Source organism: Pocillopora damicornis, chromosome 3 (assembly GCF_964200805.1).
Source record: "Pocillopora damicornis chromosome 3, jaPocDami1.2, whole genome shotgun sequence".
Taxonomy (NCBI): domain Eukaryota; kingdom Metazoa; phylum Cnidaria; class Anthozoa; order Scleractinia; family Pocilloporidae; genus Pocillopora; species Pocillopora damicornis.
Window position 1 is genome coordinate 31,159,291 of NC_142672.1, and position 21,820 is coordinate 31,181,110.

Here is a 21,820-nt window from a genome sequence, read left to right on the forward strand (position 1 = left end):
CAAATGCAAAGCAAATCCTTCTATGGTGGGGAGAGGAGAGGATTAACAGTCCCCTCGCCCAGTTCCCTGGTGATAATTTATGATTACTACGATTTGACACATTTGCTAAACGCGGACTCTTGCTGTGTGTTTGTCTTTATGACATGAAGCGTAAAGACAGCTAATCAACACACAAGAATCCTTACAGTAGCTCTGCATTTGTTGGATATTTTTTTATATGTCCGAAATAATCGAAGATTTTACCACCAATTTACATCCGTTTGCTGGTGTGGTTTTTCTTCAGAGAACAATCATGGCGGATAACGAAATTTCCAGCGCCTTTCAATTGGCGGATCCCACAGATAAGGAACGTTTCTTTACACGGCTAAGGAAATTAAATGTCAACGACACAAGAGAATTGGACTCTTTTCTCGAAGACTACAAATATCGCAAGCTTATTGTAAATGGTTTCAATCGAGATCTAGTGATCGTCGGCCGTGGCGAGTCGACCGTGTTCGAGGATTTCACTTTACAAGTGTGGAAAAAATACTATATCGAAGAGGAAGTTGCACAGATCGGTATGTTGCAAGGAAGCTTATCATTCCCAGTAGAGGTAAGGTAGTTAATTTGAGAAGTGCAAGGAAATATTCTGAACTTGTAGTGGATAACTCCTTCACTAGCACCCATTGTCAAATATTTAAATAAATCAGCTATATTTATGTATTCGAGTTGATTTGTGCTATCAAGGAGCTATTCTTACACAGTCTGTTGATGTCGAACGTCAACTAAAGAGTTCTCGGTCGATTAAATTTTTTTAAGACAATAAACGGCGTTGAAGAGTTGACACGAGCGGTTTAAAATGGATACCGAAAGACTAAGCTTTTCAGATTTTATAAGCTTTAGTGTACAATTCAAACGTCGCGATTCCAAAAGTAACTTTTGCAAGATAGATTCATAGAATTTCTGTTTATATTCCTCTATGCGCGAGTGATCTTGCCTAGTTGTGCCTTTTAAAAAATGCCGTTCATATTTTTCGCACCCTCCTCACGCTTGTCATTGTTCAAGCTCCACATGTGTGAACAGTATGACTTTCATGATTACGAGGACCTGTATGTTGTCAGTGAGAAAACAGTTTGAGTTTTATTTTCCATTGTTTCAAAGTGTGGTAAAATTGAATAAAAGACAAAGGAAAATACAAAACAAATTGATTTGAAAAATTTGCAACTAGGAACAAAACAAGAACCACAACGACTACAATGTTTTTGTCTTCCTGGGGTTGATTTGCATATTGATGTGCTGGTAATCGAATTTTTGTGAGAGATGATGAAGTGAGAGATGCATTTGGTTTCTCTTTATTACCTGTGTATTTTTTACTGGAACATGCTTAATAGTGTAAATGGAAAAGATTATCCTCCAATTCTAATATTCTGAGTATCACAATTTTCATCCATTACTAATTGTCGAGTTAGTGAATTATTAAGACCCTTATTAATATATGACCTGTGATAAATCAATATAAATAAAAGTCTAAATTTGGGTTAATTTCAGCGGCACAGGGTATATGATATAGAATACAATTCACTTGTCAATGGTATTCTCCAATTCTAAGTTTCCCTCTTTTTGCAAAGTGAATTATTATATATAATTAGTATATTTTGCCAGTTTTTTCATAAATTGCAATATTGGAGTCAGCCTTTTTTGAAGTCACATTGTTAAGTTGCACACCTGTCTCATATTTAGAATTTTCAAACATGTTTGAAAGTTGTGAGCTGTCAACTAAACCTGAGTGCAGAATAAATGAATAGGAGAGAAGCACTGTTGTTCCTAAAATAGTTGATGCAATCATCATTTTTCCAAATTGATAGGTTCACAGAATACATGTTAATGAAGTCAGGTCCACATGTAAAATTTAAGATGAGATTGTTGAGGGGATTTACAACTTAAGCTGTATGCTCAGTGAATCTTTTATGGAACAGAAAAACCACGGTGCTGAATTTTATATTTTGATCCTTTAACTCCCTTGATTGACCAAAACAGAATTTCTCCATACAATCTCAGTACAGTATAAGCAGAAAAGTGAGGAGAATCAAGGAAAACTTGAATCACATGTTGGAGAATTCTTTAAACCATTTACATCATAAAAATTGTGGGCAGGCAGTAAGGAGAATTACTAAAGAGATCTGTGAGTAAAAGGGTTAAGTTATTCTTTGTAGGATTCTTTTGAAATATTTTAGAATATTTGGTTTAATTTATTTTCATTATTATGTTAGCATATAGCACATTCCACTTGTTTTTAGACGATTTTGCTGATAAGCAAACATCAATCTCTTTTGCTTAGGGTGTGTTTGTTGGGAAGTCTTCAGGTCGTGTCTATGTCTGTCAGGAGTGTGATGATTACCAAGAACAGTGCATTGTCTGCATTGCCTACAGCTTGGAGCATTTCCTTGTCCGTGGTCCCCAGAAGCTGCTGGAATACAATAAACCTCAGTGTTTGTTTGAGAACTGTTATGGATGCTTTGATCCTCTGATTAAAGACAGAGTTCTAAACTCAATTGGACTGTAGGTCATCAGCCAATATTTAAAGAGGGAGGGTAAAGGCTACATCTTAAGTGGAAACCACGGACACAAAAAAAACATCAACTATTACTTTGGTTATTTTTGAAAGTATTTTAAAGTGGCTGAATTTTTGCAAGTGACTTTTGTTGTGGTTGCTGAATGTGGTTCTGTACTCATTTTTACTCTCAAATACTTCATTTGAAGAAGTAAGGTGGGTTCAAAAAAGATCCGCTTTCCTGACAACTCTCAGTGAAATGATTTTCAAACAATAACAGTTAATGTCCATTAGGGCATAAATAAATTTTTGGGCCAGCTCAGAGCAACCTTAACCTGAGCCAATGTGCACATTTCTGCCCAAGAAAATAAACTGTATTTATTTACTATTATTATCACTTTGGATGGACTTGAGTATTCAAATTTAAAAAACTGAAAAAATTGACATCAAAACAGTAAAAACAATTAGCTGAGCTTGCTAGTAGGCTAAAGTATATTTCAGAATGCCGAAATGTAATTTTTTAGCCAACACATTGCACCACAATGCTTGACAAAGTGATACTGTAATAATGGTTGTTGAAGAAACATTTTCTTCTTATCCAGTAATACTACAACCAACAAAGTGATGTATATTTGCTAGAAAAACACAAGTTCTGTATTTCCTAAAACGACTTACAAGACAATCAGGCTTTTTTCCCCTTATTTTCACTTAAATTTTTAAACAACTGGAGTTACTTTAATTTAGGTTCTTGTCTTCATAGATCAAGCCAGTTTAGTAATTGTTAGGTCTCTGGTATGTTTTTTGTGCTAAAATTACAAGACATTTGGAAAAAAGAACTTGTCTGTAAACGCTGCTTAGTTGAGTACAACAGAACTTAATTAGAACAGTTACTGCAACTTGCAACCAAAAAAACTGCTAAGATATTGCTACAATGATAAAGAATTTCTCGAACTTGATGTCACTGCTCTCATTTGGTCCGGTTCCCAGAACATTCAAGATTTGTGAACCTTTGGAACTGTATAATAATCATAAATTCCTTCTGTAAAGTGCTTTGATTCCTGCATGGCCCGTGCAATCTTGTGGCTTTCAAATAGCATTAAATTAATGTTTACAGTATGCAGTACCTTTTTTATAGTAAATAAGAAGTCATCATGATCTTTTTTCCACAGATGTGAAACTTTGTGGTGCAAATTATTTGTTTAAAACATTGTTTCTTTTGGCTGAATAGTTTTGTTAATTAGCTTTATAATTTTGGGTTGATGTTTTGAATACTTAACAGTTATTCACTATAGTGGAGGTGAATGGGGGTGGATATTTACTTGGCCGCTTTGTGGCTTTGTAAATATCCACCACTTTAATTTACACTGAGGTGAAGATTTGTTTTGGTTTATACCACACAGATGCTAAAAAAGTAGTTAATATGTTTATTTCAAATGGGCAGAAATTAATTTCTTGATGTACTCAGAAGTGAATAATATTTGCCATTTACTTTCAAACTGGCCAATCAGCATGCATGAAAAGCACTACTCACCTGTGTGGTATATACTAATCATAGTTAGCCTTGAAATAGTCACTGTCAGATGTATTGATGTACTTGTAGGCAAGGTAAAGATCATATTTTTGTCCAGATCTTACCTGATAGTTCAATTTATGGTTTTATGATTAACCAGTAACTATTGAAGAAAATCAGGAAATTAACATCTATTATAATAAGTAATACTAACAATTTGAGTTATCCGACATAGGATCTTGTCATTAAATATTGGTGATGATGCAAAAGCCAGTCCCTGTTTAGATACCAGAGTAAAGACAGTGGGAGAAATTAATCCTGTATTGGTGTTACTACTCAACCTTTTACTACCTGTAGTGACTAAGGAAGAATTTGTCCTTACAACGTTAACACAGAATTAAACTGACTAGTGATGAAAAGAAAAAGGGAAAAATTAATTAAGGTATAATTAGTTGATCCAGTAGCAAATTCTCCAAACTTTCATCTTACTGATTGTATGGAAGACAGTAGGGAGAGTTAGTTATAAAGTAATGGTAGTTTAAGGATTTATTACTTTGAAAATGATGTAATATTTCAAATTATAAATGAATAAATGTACTTGACCTAGAGATCTTTTAATTAGGTCTCATCAAGTTTTAAGAATTTAATTACTATGAAATAAGTCTTTGCAGCATAGTTTGTAAATTTATGCTGTCAGTTGCCAATCACCAAAAATAAAAGTTATTATATGAACCATCTAACCTTGTTATGTGCAGTCAGTGAGTTCACATTAGGTGGTATGTTTTACCACAAAGAGTTACGAGTTACAATTTATAGACTCAATTGAAAATTAATTGCCAATTTCAGCTCTTGTAAACATTCTGTATCCCTGAAACAATTGCTTGTGATTTTATGCATTCTCTTAGATTTTGAAAATATTTCATTTCCATCACAGAAATAGTCTTCATAGAGAGTTAGTTTCTTTTTAGCTATTTGGTTTCACCTTTCCTTGTTGCCAGGAAATAGAATTTTATTTCCTGAGCAACCTGCATGAATGGTGGTCTGAATTTCTTGCCTACAGAACAAGGCAGTAGGGGCAGAGTGCAAGAGGCAAGGCAGGAAAGCAGGAATCAACTTCCCCTTTCAAAGGTGACTAGCTGCTTGTATTTCCCTTCAACTTCAAGCTGGTGCATGCCTGAAAAATGCAATATTTGATACCAGTTAAGGGTGCAGGGCTAGTAATTCTCAGAATGCCAACTTTTCAACAAATCTGGTATTGGACTAGATACAATCTAGTTGGTCTTAGAGTGGCACAATTTTTTTTCTGGATCACTTCCTTTTATGTTGTTTGTGTTTAAGACCCACACAAAGGTATGAAAACATGAACAAACTTTCACTCAAGGTGATAAAGTCAGAAGGTTGATGTGACCCAAACAAGAGCAGGCCTTAAAATCAAAATTCTGTGTGGAGCTGAGTTGTAGATTTAAGGGCAAGCAAATTCCCAAAAGTCCAGCTAAAGTAAGTTGGTTATTAATAGTGGAACAATTAAAATGATAATGGCAACAAACAAACCTGCAGTCTGTAAAATGTTGAACATAGGTTTTATTAAAAAAAAAAAAAAAATCTGTATAAAGGCATTCACCTGGTAATTGTTATACCATAAATTCATTAAAATTGACACAGTTTGAGCAAATATTTGGCTTTACAACACTGTGTGCATAAAATTATTGATTCTTATTTTTTTTAAATGAACATATGTAATTCTAATTTTTCTATAATGGACCATCTACAAGCAATGCATTATTTCTTTCCTCAAAAACTGTTAAGCAAAAAAAAAACCCTCTTTCGTCACGTTTCTTAAAAAATTTCAAAATAATCTATCTACGAGTATGGCCTGATTTGCCCAAGGACAAAAAAAGCGTTGACTATCTAAAACAAAATTTAACATGCAAGGAAAGCTGTTGGAATCTTCCACTGGAAAATGAATACACATACCTTTGCTCAGAACTGTGGTAATTGTGGTAATTGTGCAAACGTAACATTTCATATCTGTATGAGACTTTCCAGCATATAAATCAAATGACTTCACATTTGAAATTAATAATTTGGAGTAGTACTCCCCTATAACGTTAGCAGATTGAGTAACAACTATACGTTACGGCAGAAAAAGCCACATTATTGTTCATTGAAGAACGTCAGGCAAAACGAACAGCTATTGCATCAAACTAGTAACAAACTAATTGGCATACTGACAAATAGCTGTCAACTGCCCACAGTTCACTAGCTCTGACTAAGGGCTAAAGCTCGAGACTTTAGCTTTAGAGACTCTTTACAGTGACCAATTTATATTTATATTTACAAAATTAACCCCTTATTTATCAGCCCACAATTGGAAAGCAATGCCATATAAACGGGTAGCTGCAAGATAAGTCTTTGAACTTTCGCTCTCTGGGTTGAAAAAAAAAACCCGATATGAGTAGACTTCCAATTCATTGGCATTCACATTATATCATTTTGGCCGATGTCACTGGCTAGCAAGACTTCATTCACCGTCTTGAAATATCGCCCTTGAGCCTCACGACTCTGAGTATTTAGTAAATGCCTCAAACAGTCTTACTTAATGATGGATTGTTTCCAAGGAATTTTTCTCACTCCTAACGATTTCCTTCTCAACGAATCAGAAGCATAATTTATCCTTCAGCTGATGCAGCTTTTACCGCACCTGGTACCGGTTCTAACCCTTGTACAATTATGATCTCTAATGAACTAGTACGCGCGAAAAATGAATCAGTTCACACGAATAAATCAGAGCATTCAGTTCAATAAAATTTTCCAGCGATTCGCTCTTTTGAAGAAATATCAGAAACTTGCAATAAGCAAGTTCAATGATCCACTTGTGTTAAATAACTCGAAGGAACGTATCCTTTTTGTCCTTGCGCCTCAACAAGCCACCATTCGTCATTCCCTGTCAAATCTTGCTTTTGTAAAACGGCAACTAATTGCCCTTCGTTTACACTAAGCTCTGCTGTACTGCTGGCCTCAAACGCGAAATCAGCACAGTAGTATAATGAAGCTGAAGTTTCCACTGCGCTTGTATCTTGATCCTTCTTCTCTGTCGTCAAATTGCTAGGGGAAGAACTTTCATCATCCTCAGCATCGTCTTGACCATCTCCTCCGCTGACACCGTCATCCACCGGAGATAAATAGCTCTCCGGTACAAAACCCGTAGAACCAGCATTTGAGCGAATCAGCCACCATTCTGGGTTACCACTACTGTCCGAGTGTCGAAGGACGGACACGATATCCCCCTCGGATACCGACAACTCCCCTGCACTTTGGGCTACGAAGTTGTATTCGACAACGTAGAGCTTGCTATCTACGGGAAGTTTTCCTTCAAAAAGTGAGCTGTCATTTTCGTTGGGCCCCTAGGAATAGGAGAAAAAAGATTTCCATTCTTTCGCTCTAGCTCAGTATTTACGCCCGTCTCTAAAGAGAGTCTCGTAATCACTTTCACGTACACATGAGGTGCTAGGTTTCTTCAAATTTGTGCATCTTTCAAATAAATTATAAAAAAATAAAAATATTTTTAATACCCATTTAGATCATCACAGCTTTCGCTATTATTTTGACACCTAAAAGATACGAGGTAAACTACGTAATATATGGTTGTCACGCCTGCAAATTCACTCCACTGAGAGTCGATGAAAGATTCAAATGCTGCATGTGAAGATGATCGATGATAATGAACAATCAAACAGCTGATCACAAAAATTCATGTAGCTTTCAACAGCGTAAACAGCCCAACTTATCTCCTGATGAGGAAATGATCAATGGAGGTTTCGCCACACTGCAAGTTTCCCCCTACCACCCTTGTGAGTTCGCCCCAGAAGTAAAGCGAGTTCGCCCCCAGTTCTTTCAACTCATTTTCTTTTGATTTTAACAGAATAAGTTCTTTGATTTCAACAGAATACCTTTTTCTGTGAAGAAACGATTTGAATGATTTTGTGAGCAAACTTGCAAAAAGCAATAGGAGTCGAACTTGCAATGGGGCGAAACCTCCAGATACCTAAAAAAAAATCATGAAATCGTCAAACAAACTACGGCAACGCACTTAACTGTTATTTTCCAATTCAACGAAGTGGTCGGTTTATTCAACAACTAAAATGTGCTCATTTAGTGACTTACAGGTTGTGTTACGCTACTACGTTTTCGAGGTGCTGGTCGTGGTTGATGAATCCTGGGAGAAGGGGATGTTGGATCCTCTCTCTTGGCCACCCCAGCCTCTTCACCCTCTTCGTTGGGCGTGGAATCTAATAAACTGGTCTTGTTTCCGTTATCATCTTCTACCGTATCCTAGATAGATAGAATACAAAGAAATAAGTCAAAACGCTTAGTAATTTCGATAACCTGCGTTCATTGTGACCTTCAAATTCTCTAGTAGTGGAATAATAACATTTAAATTTCAAAATAATTACTGAACAAGAGAATATAAATCTGAACAGTATAAAAATGAAACATTCACACAAATCAGAATCAAGATAAAGATAAAAATATCAAACCTACTGGTTTTGAGGTAACGCTGTACATATACAAGTAACACTGTCGTACATGAGAGAACCTTTAAAAATCTCCGTCGGAACTACACACAAATCGAGATCAGTTTATCAGCACTTAGGGAGCAGTCATCAATCATATCCGGGGTGGTGGTGAGGGGGGGGGGGGGGGGAAGAAAGGAGGCTTGGAGGATTTTAGAGGATCACCAAGTTTTCAGGGGAGAGAGAGGGGAATCAGTCGTCGCCAACAGAGTATAAAGTGGGGACTATTGAAAATTGTCAGCCAGTCAACTTCCAATGAGGGGTGAAGGGTGGGGGAGGTAATGAAAACATTACAGAGCCTAATGGTTGGGGATCAGGTAAACTTTATCGTGACACAACTAAAATCCTCCAAACTTTCCCCCCGTCTCCCCCTCGTCAGGCAGTAATACAATGACCGATCCCTTAAAATGCGTGGAATGGTGTGACGACAAGGCTCGAAGCTACACGATGGGTTTTACACAACAAACTTACAAGATGGTTGGATAGTAAATTTGGGCTTTTTATCACAGATCTCCTCTTCTTCCGAGAACTGTCTTTTGCCACAAAACTACAAGGTATAAAGCTGAGCTCTGAGAACTGTTCCATAACTTGCATCGATCTCTTGCTGTGATGCTCGATAATGTCTTCGTCGATTTCCTGCACAACTGGAAGCTGTAAAAGCAAAACGTTCATCAACAAAATGTCAGACCTAAACTTTCACAGTTAACTTAACACTTTGAAACTGTCTTAGAATCGACCAACGTTGCTTAATTCGCCATCAAAAATGAAAGCTGACTTTGAATTAAGTTTTGTAACCTCCGGCCACAGATGTACATTTTTTCCTGTTTATCAAACGCGTTTCTATTCCATGTGTTTCCGTCATAAACGATATTTTTTGGAAGACAACACAGTCAACACTAAATCAAGAATTTTTTAACCGTCTACAAACTGACATCAGTGTACATATTCTCCAAACTGTTCTCTATACATTTCTTAAAGTGCTGACAAAGAGAATTTGTTAAACAATCAAGACCTTCTTTAGTTGGTGATCATTTCCTTTATTCTTGTGTGATGTGTGATTAAGGGGTGATGTTGTTAGGAGAAATTGGATGTTAGTCACTCTCAGGAGTCAAAGGGTTAAGGGAAATGGTTTTTGGGTGGAATAGACCCTTCGACCCTGATCAAATTCTCTAAACTACTTCTGAGAAACACCCAGAGTAGGCCGCAAAAAACTGCCATATACGGCTGCAAAATCTTCGCCTGGCTCATTTACGATGTTTGCATGCACGTGGAAATCACAGTACCTCTAAAAGTTGGTCGTAGTCTTCGTGAACTTCATTGTACAGTTTCTTTTGTGCTATAGCAAAGTTTTCCAGACAGTCAAGAACTAAAGCTATACACTTCTCAGTAAACCCAGGGATCTCTTCCAGCAGTTGAGTGTTCAAAGCCTCGTAGTTTTTCTTCGCAAGTTCCAGCTCTTCTTTTGCCTGGAAAAGATTTCAGTCCGGCGGAAATCACACAGCATCCTTTACTGAAACATAAAACTTAGCCATCCTGTTCCAAAGATTCTGAGTCATAATTGTTCTTAGAGAATTATTCCCTTCTCAAAAGGAGCCGGTATCCCGCGGCCAAAACCGCCGGCTAGTCTACCATTTTTTCCCACCTGCTTTCACCTTATTTTACAACTCACCGCTTTCAACTTTTCTCGGTCTTTAATCTTGTCAATCTTGTTTGACCTGTGGTCGTAGTCCAAGCATTTATCGTTTCGCTTTTGGATTAAACGCTGGGGGCCTTGAAACAAGTTGAGTAAGGAGTTGAGCGGGGATAAAACCTGCGTTTGAACACTGTCCATCTGTCGAGGGATAAATTTCATAAAGACCAAACGTTTGAAAGACTTCTTTCATGATAAAGTTACCGCAAACGTCCTTAAAAATAAGGAATTTTATAAACAAATACAGTCCAAGTGTTAGCGAGACATCTTTCCTGGTACGGCTGTTGCAAACGTCCTCGAAAAGATAGGAAACAAACGCCTTCAAATCCTCGTTCTAAAATTCAGACAGTCAATAAATACTCATTGCGCTAAAAAAGGTCAGTCCGCATGTCTTATTTATGCGAACAAGAATTTCGAGGTAAAATGTCTTAAGCATGAGTTTTACCGATTAAGAAAGGTTGATAAATTTCCAAAAGCAGAATATATGTGATTGAAGAAGACCATTTCGACAAGTGTGCTAATCGTGCAACTTCCTCTTGAGGGGCAATGTAATTTTGTTTTATCAAGTTTCATGGCAGAGGAGGACTGTCATTTTAATTTTTGCTTACCAGCTAATAATATAACTATTTCGGAGCAAACGGTTAAACTTTGTCCCATGATCTCGATCGCGAATCCGAACCAACAAAAATACACTTACGAATCTGGTTAGAACAGTTTCACCAATCTTCATTTGTATTCTCTGAAAAGTGGAAACTTCAGAGCACGTTGAAGCTTCTTGATAAAAGTCGCTGACATTCTGCCCTGACCACTTGTGGCATTCCATAGCTTCCTAAACATGGATGAAGCATTTCAATGTGAGGTTCAACCTTGCTGAAAATTGTTTACATCAGTCAACGCAAACTGTAGGTAGAAACAAACGACAGCGGAAATTTTGGCGGGAAATTTGGGCCGTGACACCAGTTTGGCAAGAAAAAAGAGCGTGCACTGCACTTAGCCTCTTTGAGCGTCGGCTTTCCTAAGATTTACATTGTATCTTTGAGTTTTAAAGTTATAAAGATATCAAATCCGCTAAGCATTGGTTCCGAATGACCTTCCCTAACCAAACAACCGCTCTTCTCACGGCTGAAAGTTTTTAACCTCTATAATAACAGCTTGTAGCATTAGATGACCTTAAAGTCCTCCAGATAAGCAGAAATGTTCTTCAACATCGTTTTTACTGTTTTCTCTATTGTGCGGAATCTTTTCTCTTCTTCAATGAACTTTTCGTCGACAGTCTTCAAAGGAAACAATAAAAAAAAGAAGATAAGCAAAAGTCAGTCTATATGGATAAAAAAGGTGTGTATTGAGACCAACCGATGCGATTGAATGAAAAAAAGAGGTCGGTTTGAGGCAGTTCAGAAAGGTAATTTACAAAAACCCAGACCGTGTAGGTATAATTTGTCTAGTTGTTGTTTGGGTGAGGTTTGTTTTGCGGCAACAATAAAAATATCCACTATAAAGAGAAAAACGTTACAAAAATTTTGCCTGAAAACCTTCATAAATCATCAACCAGCCTATCATCGACCAATCAGATTATCTCTTCTATCAAATACCTGCGACACGAGTCCTGTGAGCTGTGTCAGCCTCTGATTAAATCTGGATCCTTTCTTCACAACTGAATGCCAATTTAGTTTTTGTATCATGTTTGTTAAACCACTGTCTTCTACTTTCTTGTACTTGACAACTGTTCAAAAATGGAAAGAAAAACCTTAAGTGTTTTTGCTACTGGACCAAAATGAAGACTTTCACAACCAGAAATTCAAACAAATGAAAAAAAAGTTACACTGCGCAAACTTACCAAGATCTTTTCTCCTTTTAAATTCATTGATGGCGTTTGCCACATCAGCCATGACTGATATAGCCTTTATCAAGTTGTACTTATCTCGGTGGATTTCAGCCGTGTACTGTTAGAAAAAAGGAATAAATATAACAGAATTCGGCAGCGCAGTTGCACTACATTGAAGAAACATCATACCCATTGTTCCTTCATAACCTCACTTTAGTGCAGTACTTCTTTAGATACAGTAAATTATTGTAGGTGGCAAGGTATTTTGCAACTGGGGAGGGGACGGGGAATCATTACACACACACCAGGCGCATATACCCTCTGAAAGTTCGCAAAATGTCCCCTCTGCAGATCTTTGGATTCCACTTTGCATTCTTAACAATATCTAGTACTGGAGAGCTTGAAATTCAGCAGTTTAGAGAAGGGCGGTTACAGTACCTTGAGCAGTTCATTCAATAAGAGCGGATACTTGAGAACTCGTTGGACCGGCTTGATAAGAAACGATGGCAAGTCCCAACACCTTGTGTGTTCCCTAACAACAACGAGAATACAAAAGATTTGACGAGGATAACAACGCAGCCGACATGAAGTAAAACGTTCTATGATCATTTTAAAGTGCAATTAAACCAACGCTGGTTGAGATGTCCTTGTCGCCATCATCAAGAAGCATTATTTATCAACTGAGCTCAGTTGTCGGGCCTGCGCTCAATTCGCTGCCGACACAAATCAGCCACTAAGTAAGAGTTGGTAACCAACGGTTTTTGTGTTCTTCAAATACCCTTTTAATTACCTAATTTTGTCCAGACACTTTGTAAAGGCATCTTGTATATCTGGTATTTCTTCATACTGCAAATGCAATTATAAACAGTATCAGTCTCTCATATAATAATAAGCTATCATGCTTTACGCCAAGGACTCCCACAGTATGCTGTCTAGTTTTCACTGAATTATATACATCAATCATACAAGGACTCGGAAGAAATTAAACCTGTTCTAATTCGTCTGACCTAGATTCTCTTAAGTTTGTGGCTCGGCTTTTGTCCCTGATTTTGCATTTTCACTAGGTAGAAAGCGCTCTTACAACTAAGACTAAAAGTCCTTTGCAGGTGAAAACCTGCTTTATGTGGAGAGGACGTACAGTTGATGTACAGTTTTACCTTTTCCATGAGCGAGATAGCATCATCGTGATTTCTACAATAAACAGCGTAAACTTCCTTCATTTCATCAGCTATGTCCACAAAGCACTTTCCTGTAGAGATGGAGAAGTAACTCTTAGCTACCTGATCGACACATTTAAAGCGACTCTAGTTCCTTCAATGGATTAATAAACGCCCAAACCCAGACCTCCCTCGCTCCACCGATACCATGGCGCCGTTTGCGATTTCGCTGTGTTTTACTAAGTGAACACATGTAACAGGCTAAACCATAGCAAAATTTAGCATCAAAAAGCACGCAATAAGCACGTTACCAAGTTCTTGATCATTTCCTTTCGTATCATCGACAGCATTTTCTAAGCTGGTTAGAAGTTTCTGTGAGGTTTTCAGGACACTCTCGATATTACCAAACAATCCTTCACAGTCGAGGTCCTTCACCTGTGGGAAAAAAAAATCACAGCATACCAAATTAATTCGAAATTTACTAGAAACCTTTTTCCTTCGCGACTTTCGGATGATCGGGTGAGAAAGTATGAGGCCTGGAGCGACGCAAGTCTGCGAGAGGTCTAGGGGTCTAACGCAGATAATAATGATCGCCGGTAAACCTCTCCCCACTCCCCGACTCGTCTCAAATCATCCCGCGGGCGGAGAAACGCACGCCTTGCTGCGCTTATAAATGAGGCCATGCTCGCAAGCTTTCTTTGAGGAGTACGACATCTCACTTGTATGTGCACCCGAAACTAACCTGAGAAATTTGTAGCTCACGAAGAAAATAAGTTACACAAAGCTCAAGATCATTGCAGTAATCCTTCTCTGTATTGATAAGTTCAGTTACTACTCGTTGTCTCTGTTCTGCCATATGCTTTTGGCTTGATGCAGCTGGCTTTTCTGTTAGACTGTGCAAGGAAGCTGTCGAGGAACAACAAACTTCATTATTTCCTCCTTTCAAAAAACGCCACTTTGTTTCTTTGAATAAGTATTCGAGTCGAGTACCAAATAGTTTTCTCGAATTAGCATCGTTCCCAGTAATTCTCTCAAAGTTTTCGTCACTGACCCAACAGAGACTTCTAAAATTCATTTAAAGTCAGCCAGAGTAAAAGTTCTCCAAGATTTTTCCAGTTTTCATCTGTAATGCCAAAAAGGAATATGCAACGAATTTCTCCATGCGAGTTTTTCTCCATCACAAATCGACCTGTTTGCTTGGCATTGTATTCAGATTGCTAAGGAAAGTTGCATGTAACTTATTAAATTACGCACCTTTTCTTAAGGTCATTGTGAATCAGCAGAAATTGGGGACGTTACAGTAGTAATCCAAATGAAAGCCTCGCTCAGCTTCGCTAGTTTTATGGTTTGAAGAATTAACCCAAACAATACCTTCTAATTCAGTGATTTTTGTTCTAATCTTATCCACAAGCTCTGCACAAACTTCAAGATTTTCCATAACCTCCTTCTTTCTGTTCTCCTCTACCACACCAAGTAACATTTCAAGACTTCTCTGACTCCTGACTTGTTTCTGAAAATTTCAGAATATAAAATATAAAAAAAAAAATTGCAAAGTAAAAAGAAAGGCGTTGAGAATTTGTCGCCGCGCGCTGACGTCAATTTTTTCGCTGATTCTTTTTTTTTAAAATGAGCGACGGTCGAAAAGCAGGGACTACTCACAGTAGTCTAGTTGACTCACTGCTATCAACGCACAACTGATATAAAACCAACTGTTTCACTTTCCCAGAGACGCAACACAACAGTCTTTTTTCAATAATATTAATCTCACTCAGTTACTACATGCAAGTTTGTATGTAACAAGCCTGCTTCATACAGCTATGATCAATAAAGTGTACATCAGAGTGTCCCGTTGAGAGTAAAGAAATAAAAAAATCGCAAGTTTGAGCTTGGTCATCGAATGTAGACAGATGGAAGATGGAAGATCTTTTTGTAAAGACAGTCTGTGCATAGAGAACCAAAAATTGAAACACCAATCCAGCTTTTCATATAAAGGGCAAAAGCCTGATGTTACTGGATTACAATTCCAAAATACTACGCACATCTAGGTCTGCTTCCAAGTCTCCTATTTTAACCTTCAGCATTTTCTTCCGGTGTGACTCTATCAAAAACACTTGCTCATCTGAAAGAGAGCATCACACGAATGAAGACCTTGTAAACTGGTACACGAGCTAACAGTTACTTGACATTAATTTTCATATACGTCTTTCAAAGATGCATATAATGTGAATCTTGTTGACTAATTCAATTTCACAGTTCTTAAAATCGTGCCATTTAATCATCTCATCTTTTTATTCTTACACTCCCCATATTCCCATAAAGGTGACACTTGTGCTTACCGAATACAAAAAAATACACAAAATTCAGAAAAATTAGTCTTCTTATTGTATTCTATGAAATCTAAAAAGGCTATTTCAAAAAAATGTTCAAACCTTTGAGATTTTTTAATTCTTCCTCCCATTCTGTTATCTTTTGTTGGCTCTGTGAAATCTTTGCCTCCATTTCCCTCTGCTTTACAGGGTCAGTCATGACAAGCTACAGACACAATGCAAAAATGTAACATTACACATGTTCATACAGGTATCCATACAATACAGGTCTTAATATATCATTAATACAGGCTCACTGGCCAACAAACTAAACCAGGTAGAGTTTTACAGGCCATAATTGCAAATGTCACCTCATAAGGTTCCTGTCCAGTCAGGAAAGAATATCTCTGAAACTAGATCATGAGCTTAAAAAGATTGAAACCCATGACACATGGTACTTACATGCTTGCTTTAAGACTTAGGCATTGCCAATGATTATGTCGTACTTAAATAAAGTAGACATTTAGTGTCCTCACTAAACCAAGGACTGTTTCAGGAATCAAATTAATTTACTATGGGTGGGACAAGAACTGTTAGAAAAAGAAAACACTTGCTTTTCTTCAAGCTAATCTGTGACTCTTAGCAGTGCTTCATGTAATTAACTGAATGCTTGGAACAGGTTATCAAAATCAAAGCATGCAAAAAGAAAGGATCTGTACCTGAGAAATGGTTTTAAAACCAGAGTAAACTTTCATTTCTTTCTGTTGACAAACAAAAAACGATTAAGTTCAACAAAAGGATTTAATTCACCAAAGGAATTAAATTTAACAAGTGCATATGTGACCAACTGAATTTACATTAGTTTAGAGCTCATTTGACATGTTTCCAAAAACAACAACTAAACCATAGCTGTAACACCTCCATTAACTATGACCTGAATGAGCACTTATAGTCATTATGTACTCTTCAAATCTATGGTTTCTTCCTTACATGAGAAATTTCTAAACCTGCCATTGCAAACAGAAGTCTAATGTTGTTGTTGCTGTCAGTTTATCCAATTAATAAGCTTAATCAGTGCCTTTTTAGATAACTCAATTCGAATCATTTTAATGTCTCTATTTCACCTTCAGATTCTCTTCTGCCTCTGCAATTCTTTCCTGCAGTGTTGTTAGGCCTGGAACATCCATTTCATCTGTTGGACTGCCACCTAAAATAATGCACCATTGCAATGTACTACGTTATTATACATTGCAACCTATCAGCTGACATAAGAACACTAGTTAAAATATATTCCCTGTGATACTTTTTGACCAGCTCTACAAACAAATCTGCACAGCTATCTGAAAATAATTTAATATACTACTTACCTTTGTTCAAAGACTGTTGATCACTTTGTGCAACACTACTGAATTTCTTCTGCTTTGACTGCTCTAGACTGTTTGAATGCCTCGGCTTCTGCTGACTCTGAAAATAATATGATTCACTGATTGTTCATTTTTTTTTCCTCTTTTGGAAACAAAGAGAAAAAAATGGGCCTACACATTAAGGCCCGTTATTTTGCAGCCTATTCAGCAAATCAGAGGTCAGAGTTCAAGCTATTACTGGGGTCAATTTGTTGTTAGTTTGGGCAAAAACACCTGGCTCTCACATAACAGTCATTATGCTTCTTGCTAATTAGGAGTATAGATGGGTACTGGCATATTGTCAATAAATCCTGAGAAAATGTTGTGGGAGTAGCTACCAGACAGTAGCATACCACAGAGGGAAAAACAATACCACTAGGTAATGCAGAGTAATCTTGCATTAGTTCTGGCAGAGTGGGCTGCTTAATTCCTGTGCAAGAATTACCCAATAGCGAATGCAGATGTGGGTGTTTCATACTTGTCAAAGGAGGAGACTTGTGACTTTGTACAGTATATGAAATAATCAGCCCACATAGATGAACAACACTGTTGAGAGTCTGCTATCTCTTACAGTTCTACCAAACTCAAGCTGAAATATCTAGCTTGGTAACTGAACAAATTTAAAACATGTATGTATAACAAGTATAATGATACACTTTAATTACCTCTTTTACATGACCACTGTCCACCATGTCTTTCCAATACACAGAATGTGGCCTAGCCAGGGGTTTAGGTTTATCTTCCAACCTTGACTGGGAAGATTCTCTAAAGTTCAAACCACTGTGACTTGCACTTTCCATTAAAGAAATATTATGTGGCTTTCCATTCTGTTTGATGTATTTTAAATCCAATTGCTGTTGATCCTTTCCTTTTAACATTGAACTCTCCCCATTTAAGTGACCTTGTGCAAGTCCCTTCAAACTGTTAGCAGGTAGTGTGCTGCTACGCATGTGAATTCCATGACTGCTGTTTCTTATAGGTGGAGGGGGTGCTGGTCGTCTGGGTGTGATTGGAGAATCCTCTGACGCACTTGATTCACTGTTTTCGTCCTCCAATCCTCTTTGAGGTAAGGGTAAAAGTGGTGAAGGAAGAGAAGTGCAGTTTCCTGACAGCAAATCAAATTCATCATCAAAACTCCCACTTGTATTTTCAATTGACATATGTCCACTCTTACCAATTCGTTTACCAGGCCAAGTTCTAGAAGAATTCTGATAACTTGAAAGATGAAACTGAGAACGATTTTGCAAATTTGCAGTCTCTGAGGAAAAATATTCAGTCCTCTCTTTTGCATTTGACATTGAAACTCTTCCATGTGACGGCAAAGTAATGACAGAACTAACCACTGTTTGGTGACTTCTGGTTGTAGTGGGTTCTTGTCGGGTCTCACCACCTAAGTATTTCACTGAATAACTGTGGTTTGGCTTAGTTCCGATTGCTGGCCTTGGTTTCAAAACAGGTTTATTTAATTGTACAGTTTCAGAAGTATATCTCGAAGTAGGTAAGTTAGAAGGTAGAAGTGCAGGAGTTGGATCCAAAGTGAAAGATGAGTCTAAGAGAGAATTGTAAGAATTCCTTTCCTTCCTTGGGGAGGATTCAACAACACTATTACCTTTCTGACCCTTGTGCAATGCACTCAAATAACCTGAATCAGACACTTTGTTGTCAAATATAGTGGAAAAACTGTCATCAGATGTGAGTCTTTGTGTCCTCCTTGGAGGCTTCCTATCTGAAAACTCCATGTTTATGTCATAAACAGGTTCTAGATATGCAGCAGGGCATGAACCACAAATTCCACTATCCAGCTGGCCCTCTATCCAGTTATCATCATCAGTGTTAAGAACGGTCACAACATCTCCCTTATTCAACTCAAGATCTCCTGAATACAATGCAGTAAAATGAAACATTGCCTTTCCTTTCATTCCTGGCTTCCATTTAACATTAGAAATGATTGCATTGCTGTGGTCTCTGGGTTTAGAAGATGAGTCCACAAAAGAAAAGAATTCATTTTCAAACCTATTTTCCTCTGGTGGTAAGTCAACCTCAACAGCCACAAAGCTTGAAGGAAAAAGTCCAACATTTCCATTGATTTCTCCTTCCATCCACTGTGAATTCACACGTTTATGAAGAAAGATACGGTCACCTTCACGAAATGTCAATTCCCCTTCACTTTCCCCAACAAATGGGTACACAGCATGGGCACATGGTCTCCCAGAGGATTTAATGTAACTCTTGGGGAAGAGCCCAATCCTTCCATTGAACGAGCCTTCCATCCAGTCTTCATCAACATCTTTTGTGACCTCTATCAGAGCACCACTTGGAAAGGTAAGCTCACTGTCATTACGAGCACAAAATGCAAAAGCAGTCTCCACTATAGAACCATCAGGATTTCCTGGCTTTGCTAAAATATCATTGAATTTATTGCCATTATGCTCCCTTGATGATGCATGTTGGTGTTGTGCTCCAGCACTTGATGGTACAGCTCTCTCTTGGTGTGACTCATTTTCTAATCTTTCTGCATAAGTAACAGGAAACCAGCCAATTTCTCCATCATAACTGGCTTCCAACCAGTGCTTATTAATGTATTGTGTAATTCTTATGATACCTCCCTGAGGAACAGAGAGTTCACCAGAGCTTTCTGCCTGGAAAGAGTATAAAGCCCTTGCAAAAGTGCCTTCCATGGATAGGGACACATAACCACGTTCTGTGAAGAAAGCACAGACATAAATAGGATTTTATGATCAATCATGTCAACTTATGGAAAATATAACCCTAAGATAAACATGTATTGTTACAAACAAAAAGGAGAATAGCTTTTATTAGTGTGACAATACAGAAGATTAATAATGAAAAAATCATTTAATTCCCAAAATTAAATAATATGAATGATGAAAAAAAGAATTCTATAACTTAACATCTTTCAAGGCTAAATATTATTCTCAAATGGTGTTCAACCCGACATCTTACTTGCTCACTGTTCTCACATGTGAGCTGTTGAATTGAAGAATAGAAATTCCATATCTATGCATGCCCATGCATGTGTAGATATGGAATTCATTTTAGGACAAAATTTAACTTGAATGATTCACTTGTACTGTTGATTTTACATTTTCTCTTTAAACTCAAATTTTCTGTTAAACAGTATTTAGTAGACTTTTCCTTCTGAAACCAAGTCAAACATGATCCTCCATGTTTAAGGGAAAAATAGCTTAATTTGCTGCATAGCCAGTTTGTTGTATGCCTCATAATTTGCCTCTTCAGTATAATTTCCATTTTTTCTGTTGTTGCTCCATTCCAGAATCCCTAGTGCCCTGAATGATGAAGTTGTGAGCTCAAACAGACCTAGAAAATATTTCAGCTTTCATCTATTTGGCTCTAATCACAACACTATTTGTTGTAGCATCATCACGTAATTTGCAAATTAATTATCATTTGTTTAATTTGAACACCTGTTAAGTGTGTGATACATCCAACAACAACTTGGAGTTTGAAAATTGCAAATCTCACTTCAATAAAACCAAAGTATGTGTAAATCATGTATATGACATAAGTATGTCTTAACAAACCACTAGATCAATATCGCATGACGATATTGTTATTAAAAACACCTACTCAATGGCTAGCTAATACATGTATAATGCATCAATTTGAAGAAAACTGTATAACATTCACAGTACCAAAAAATTGTTTTGATTTCGCTAACCCTAAAAAAGCACTCCTAGCATAATTCCTCTTCTGTCAATTATACATCTCAAACGCTTAGTCAAACGAATACCGATCTCCTGTTCAACTACGTAAACCCAAAAATTTCGGTATCGAAGAACTCTTGAGGTAGGAATGAATTTTAATTATTTCTTGGCTATGGCAAACACGTAGATCATTCAATTTCACTTAAGTCGAAAGCGAGAGTTCACCTCAAACTACTGGGTATTAGACACTACTGTAAAAAAAATTGCCGCTCATAACTTTTACCAAATAGATCATCCATTGATTTTAATCTTCTATTGGCCAGGTGAACCTATGCCCTTGTCGGTGCGAGAACACATGTAACAGACGAAATTGTTAGGAATTTCTAAGTTCAACTTGTAAAAAGAGTAAACTGTCCATGTCAGCAAAGACCAGATAGCGTATTTCACCCTTTTTGAAACGAATACGCCATGAGGAGCCCAATCTAACGAAACCCAATTAGTTCGAGTAATCCATTTTTCACGTCCGTTGTACCTTGTAAATCTGCTAAAGAGAAGACTTCTCCGTCACTGTATGAGTAGAAGCTTGTGCAGAGCCATACCTAAGAATTCTATGAGGCCAGAATACGGTTAAAATTAGCCAAAGAGACCAAAGTTTCATTTTAAATGCATACCTTCGGCTATCCAGTGTCGTGTTTTGGCACTTACAAAAACCTCTAATTTCTTGTCAGTTTACAAATGTCTCTACCCAGGTTTCTCGCAATGCCAATTCTGCCCAGTCTCCCCCCTGCCGATGTGTTGTACCTCTCACTCGCCACATTTCTAGCAGTTAGAGGAAGATCCAGAGGAAAGACTTACGAATGTATGCTGATTTCTGATTATTTAGATCGTCTGTAATTCTAGTCTGAAATTTAAATGACTCTTTTCTGTACAAATTCCACCCTTCTTCGAGGATTCTTTGTATCTTGAAATAAACCTTGCGGTTTCCAAAAGCATGTCACTGGGACACGGGTAGCCTCCGTGGTCTAGATCATTGTGAATTCAGGTGAATTCTTCTTTGCAGGTCGTCGCTGGGGATGTGTTTCCACTGGTTTGGATCTGTTTACTCTAATAAGGACACGAGTGTTTTAAAGTTGCGGAAC

The 21,820-nt window shown here is 37.5% G+C and overlaps 2 protein-coding genes across 2 annotated transcripts; one reads left to right on the top strand and one right to left on the bottom strand.

Moving 5' to 3' along the window:
• The first annotated feature begins 59 nt into the window (after positions 1-59).
• On the top strand, positions 60-4,780 carry LOC113680605 (uncharacterized). Its single transcript, XM_027197641.2, has 2 exons — positions 60-592; positions 2,318-4,780. The coding sequence occupies exons 1-2, from the start codon at positions 218-220 to the stop codon at positions 2,540-2,542; spliced, it is 600 nt and encodes a 199-aa protein (XP_027053442.2). The 5' UTR covers positions 60-217; the 3' UTR covers positions 2,543-4,780.
• An 823-nt stretch (positions 4,781-5,603) lies between these two features.
• LOC113680597 (dynamin-binding protein) lies at positions 5,604-21,437 on the bottom strand. The gene is made up of 22 exons (XM_089200739.1): positions 21,214-21,437; positions 17,652-19,696; positions 16,960-17,056; positions 16,717-16,799; positions 16,312-16,353; positions 15,716-15,818; positions 15,326-15,405; positions 14,658-14,796; positions 14,029-14,192; positions 13,598-13,721; positions 13,287-13,378; positions 12,920-12,975; positions 12,568-12,661; positions 12,142-12,247; positions 11,897-12,027; positions 11,474-11,578; positions 11,002-11,133; positions 10,284-10,445; positions 9,898-10,080; positions 9,086-9,265; positions 8,205-8,372; positions 5,604-7,444 (listed from the first exon to the last, which is right to left on the bottom strand). The coding sequence occupies exons 2-22, from the start codon at positions 19,671-19,673 to the stop codon at positions 6,902-6,904; spliced, it is 4,806 nt and encodes a 1,601-aa protein (XP_089056865.1). The 5' UTR covers positions 19,674-19,696; positions 21,214-21,437; the 3' UTR covers positions 5,604-6,901.
• Positions 21,438-21,820: the final 383 nt, after the last annotated feature.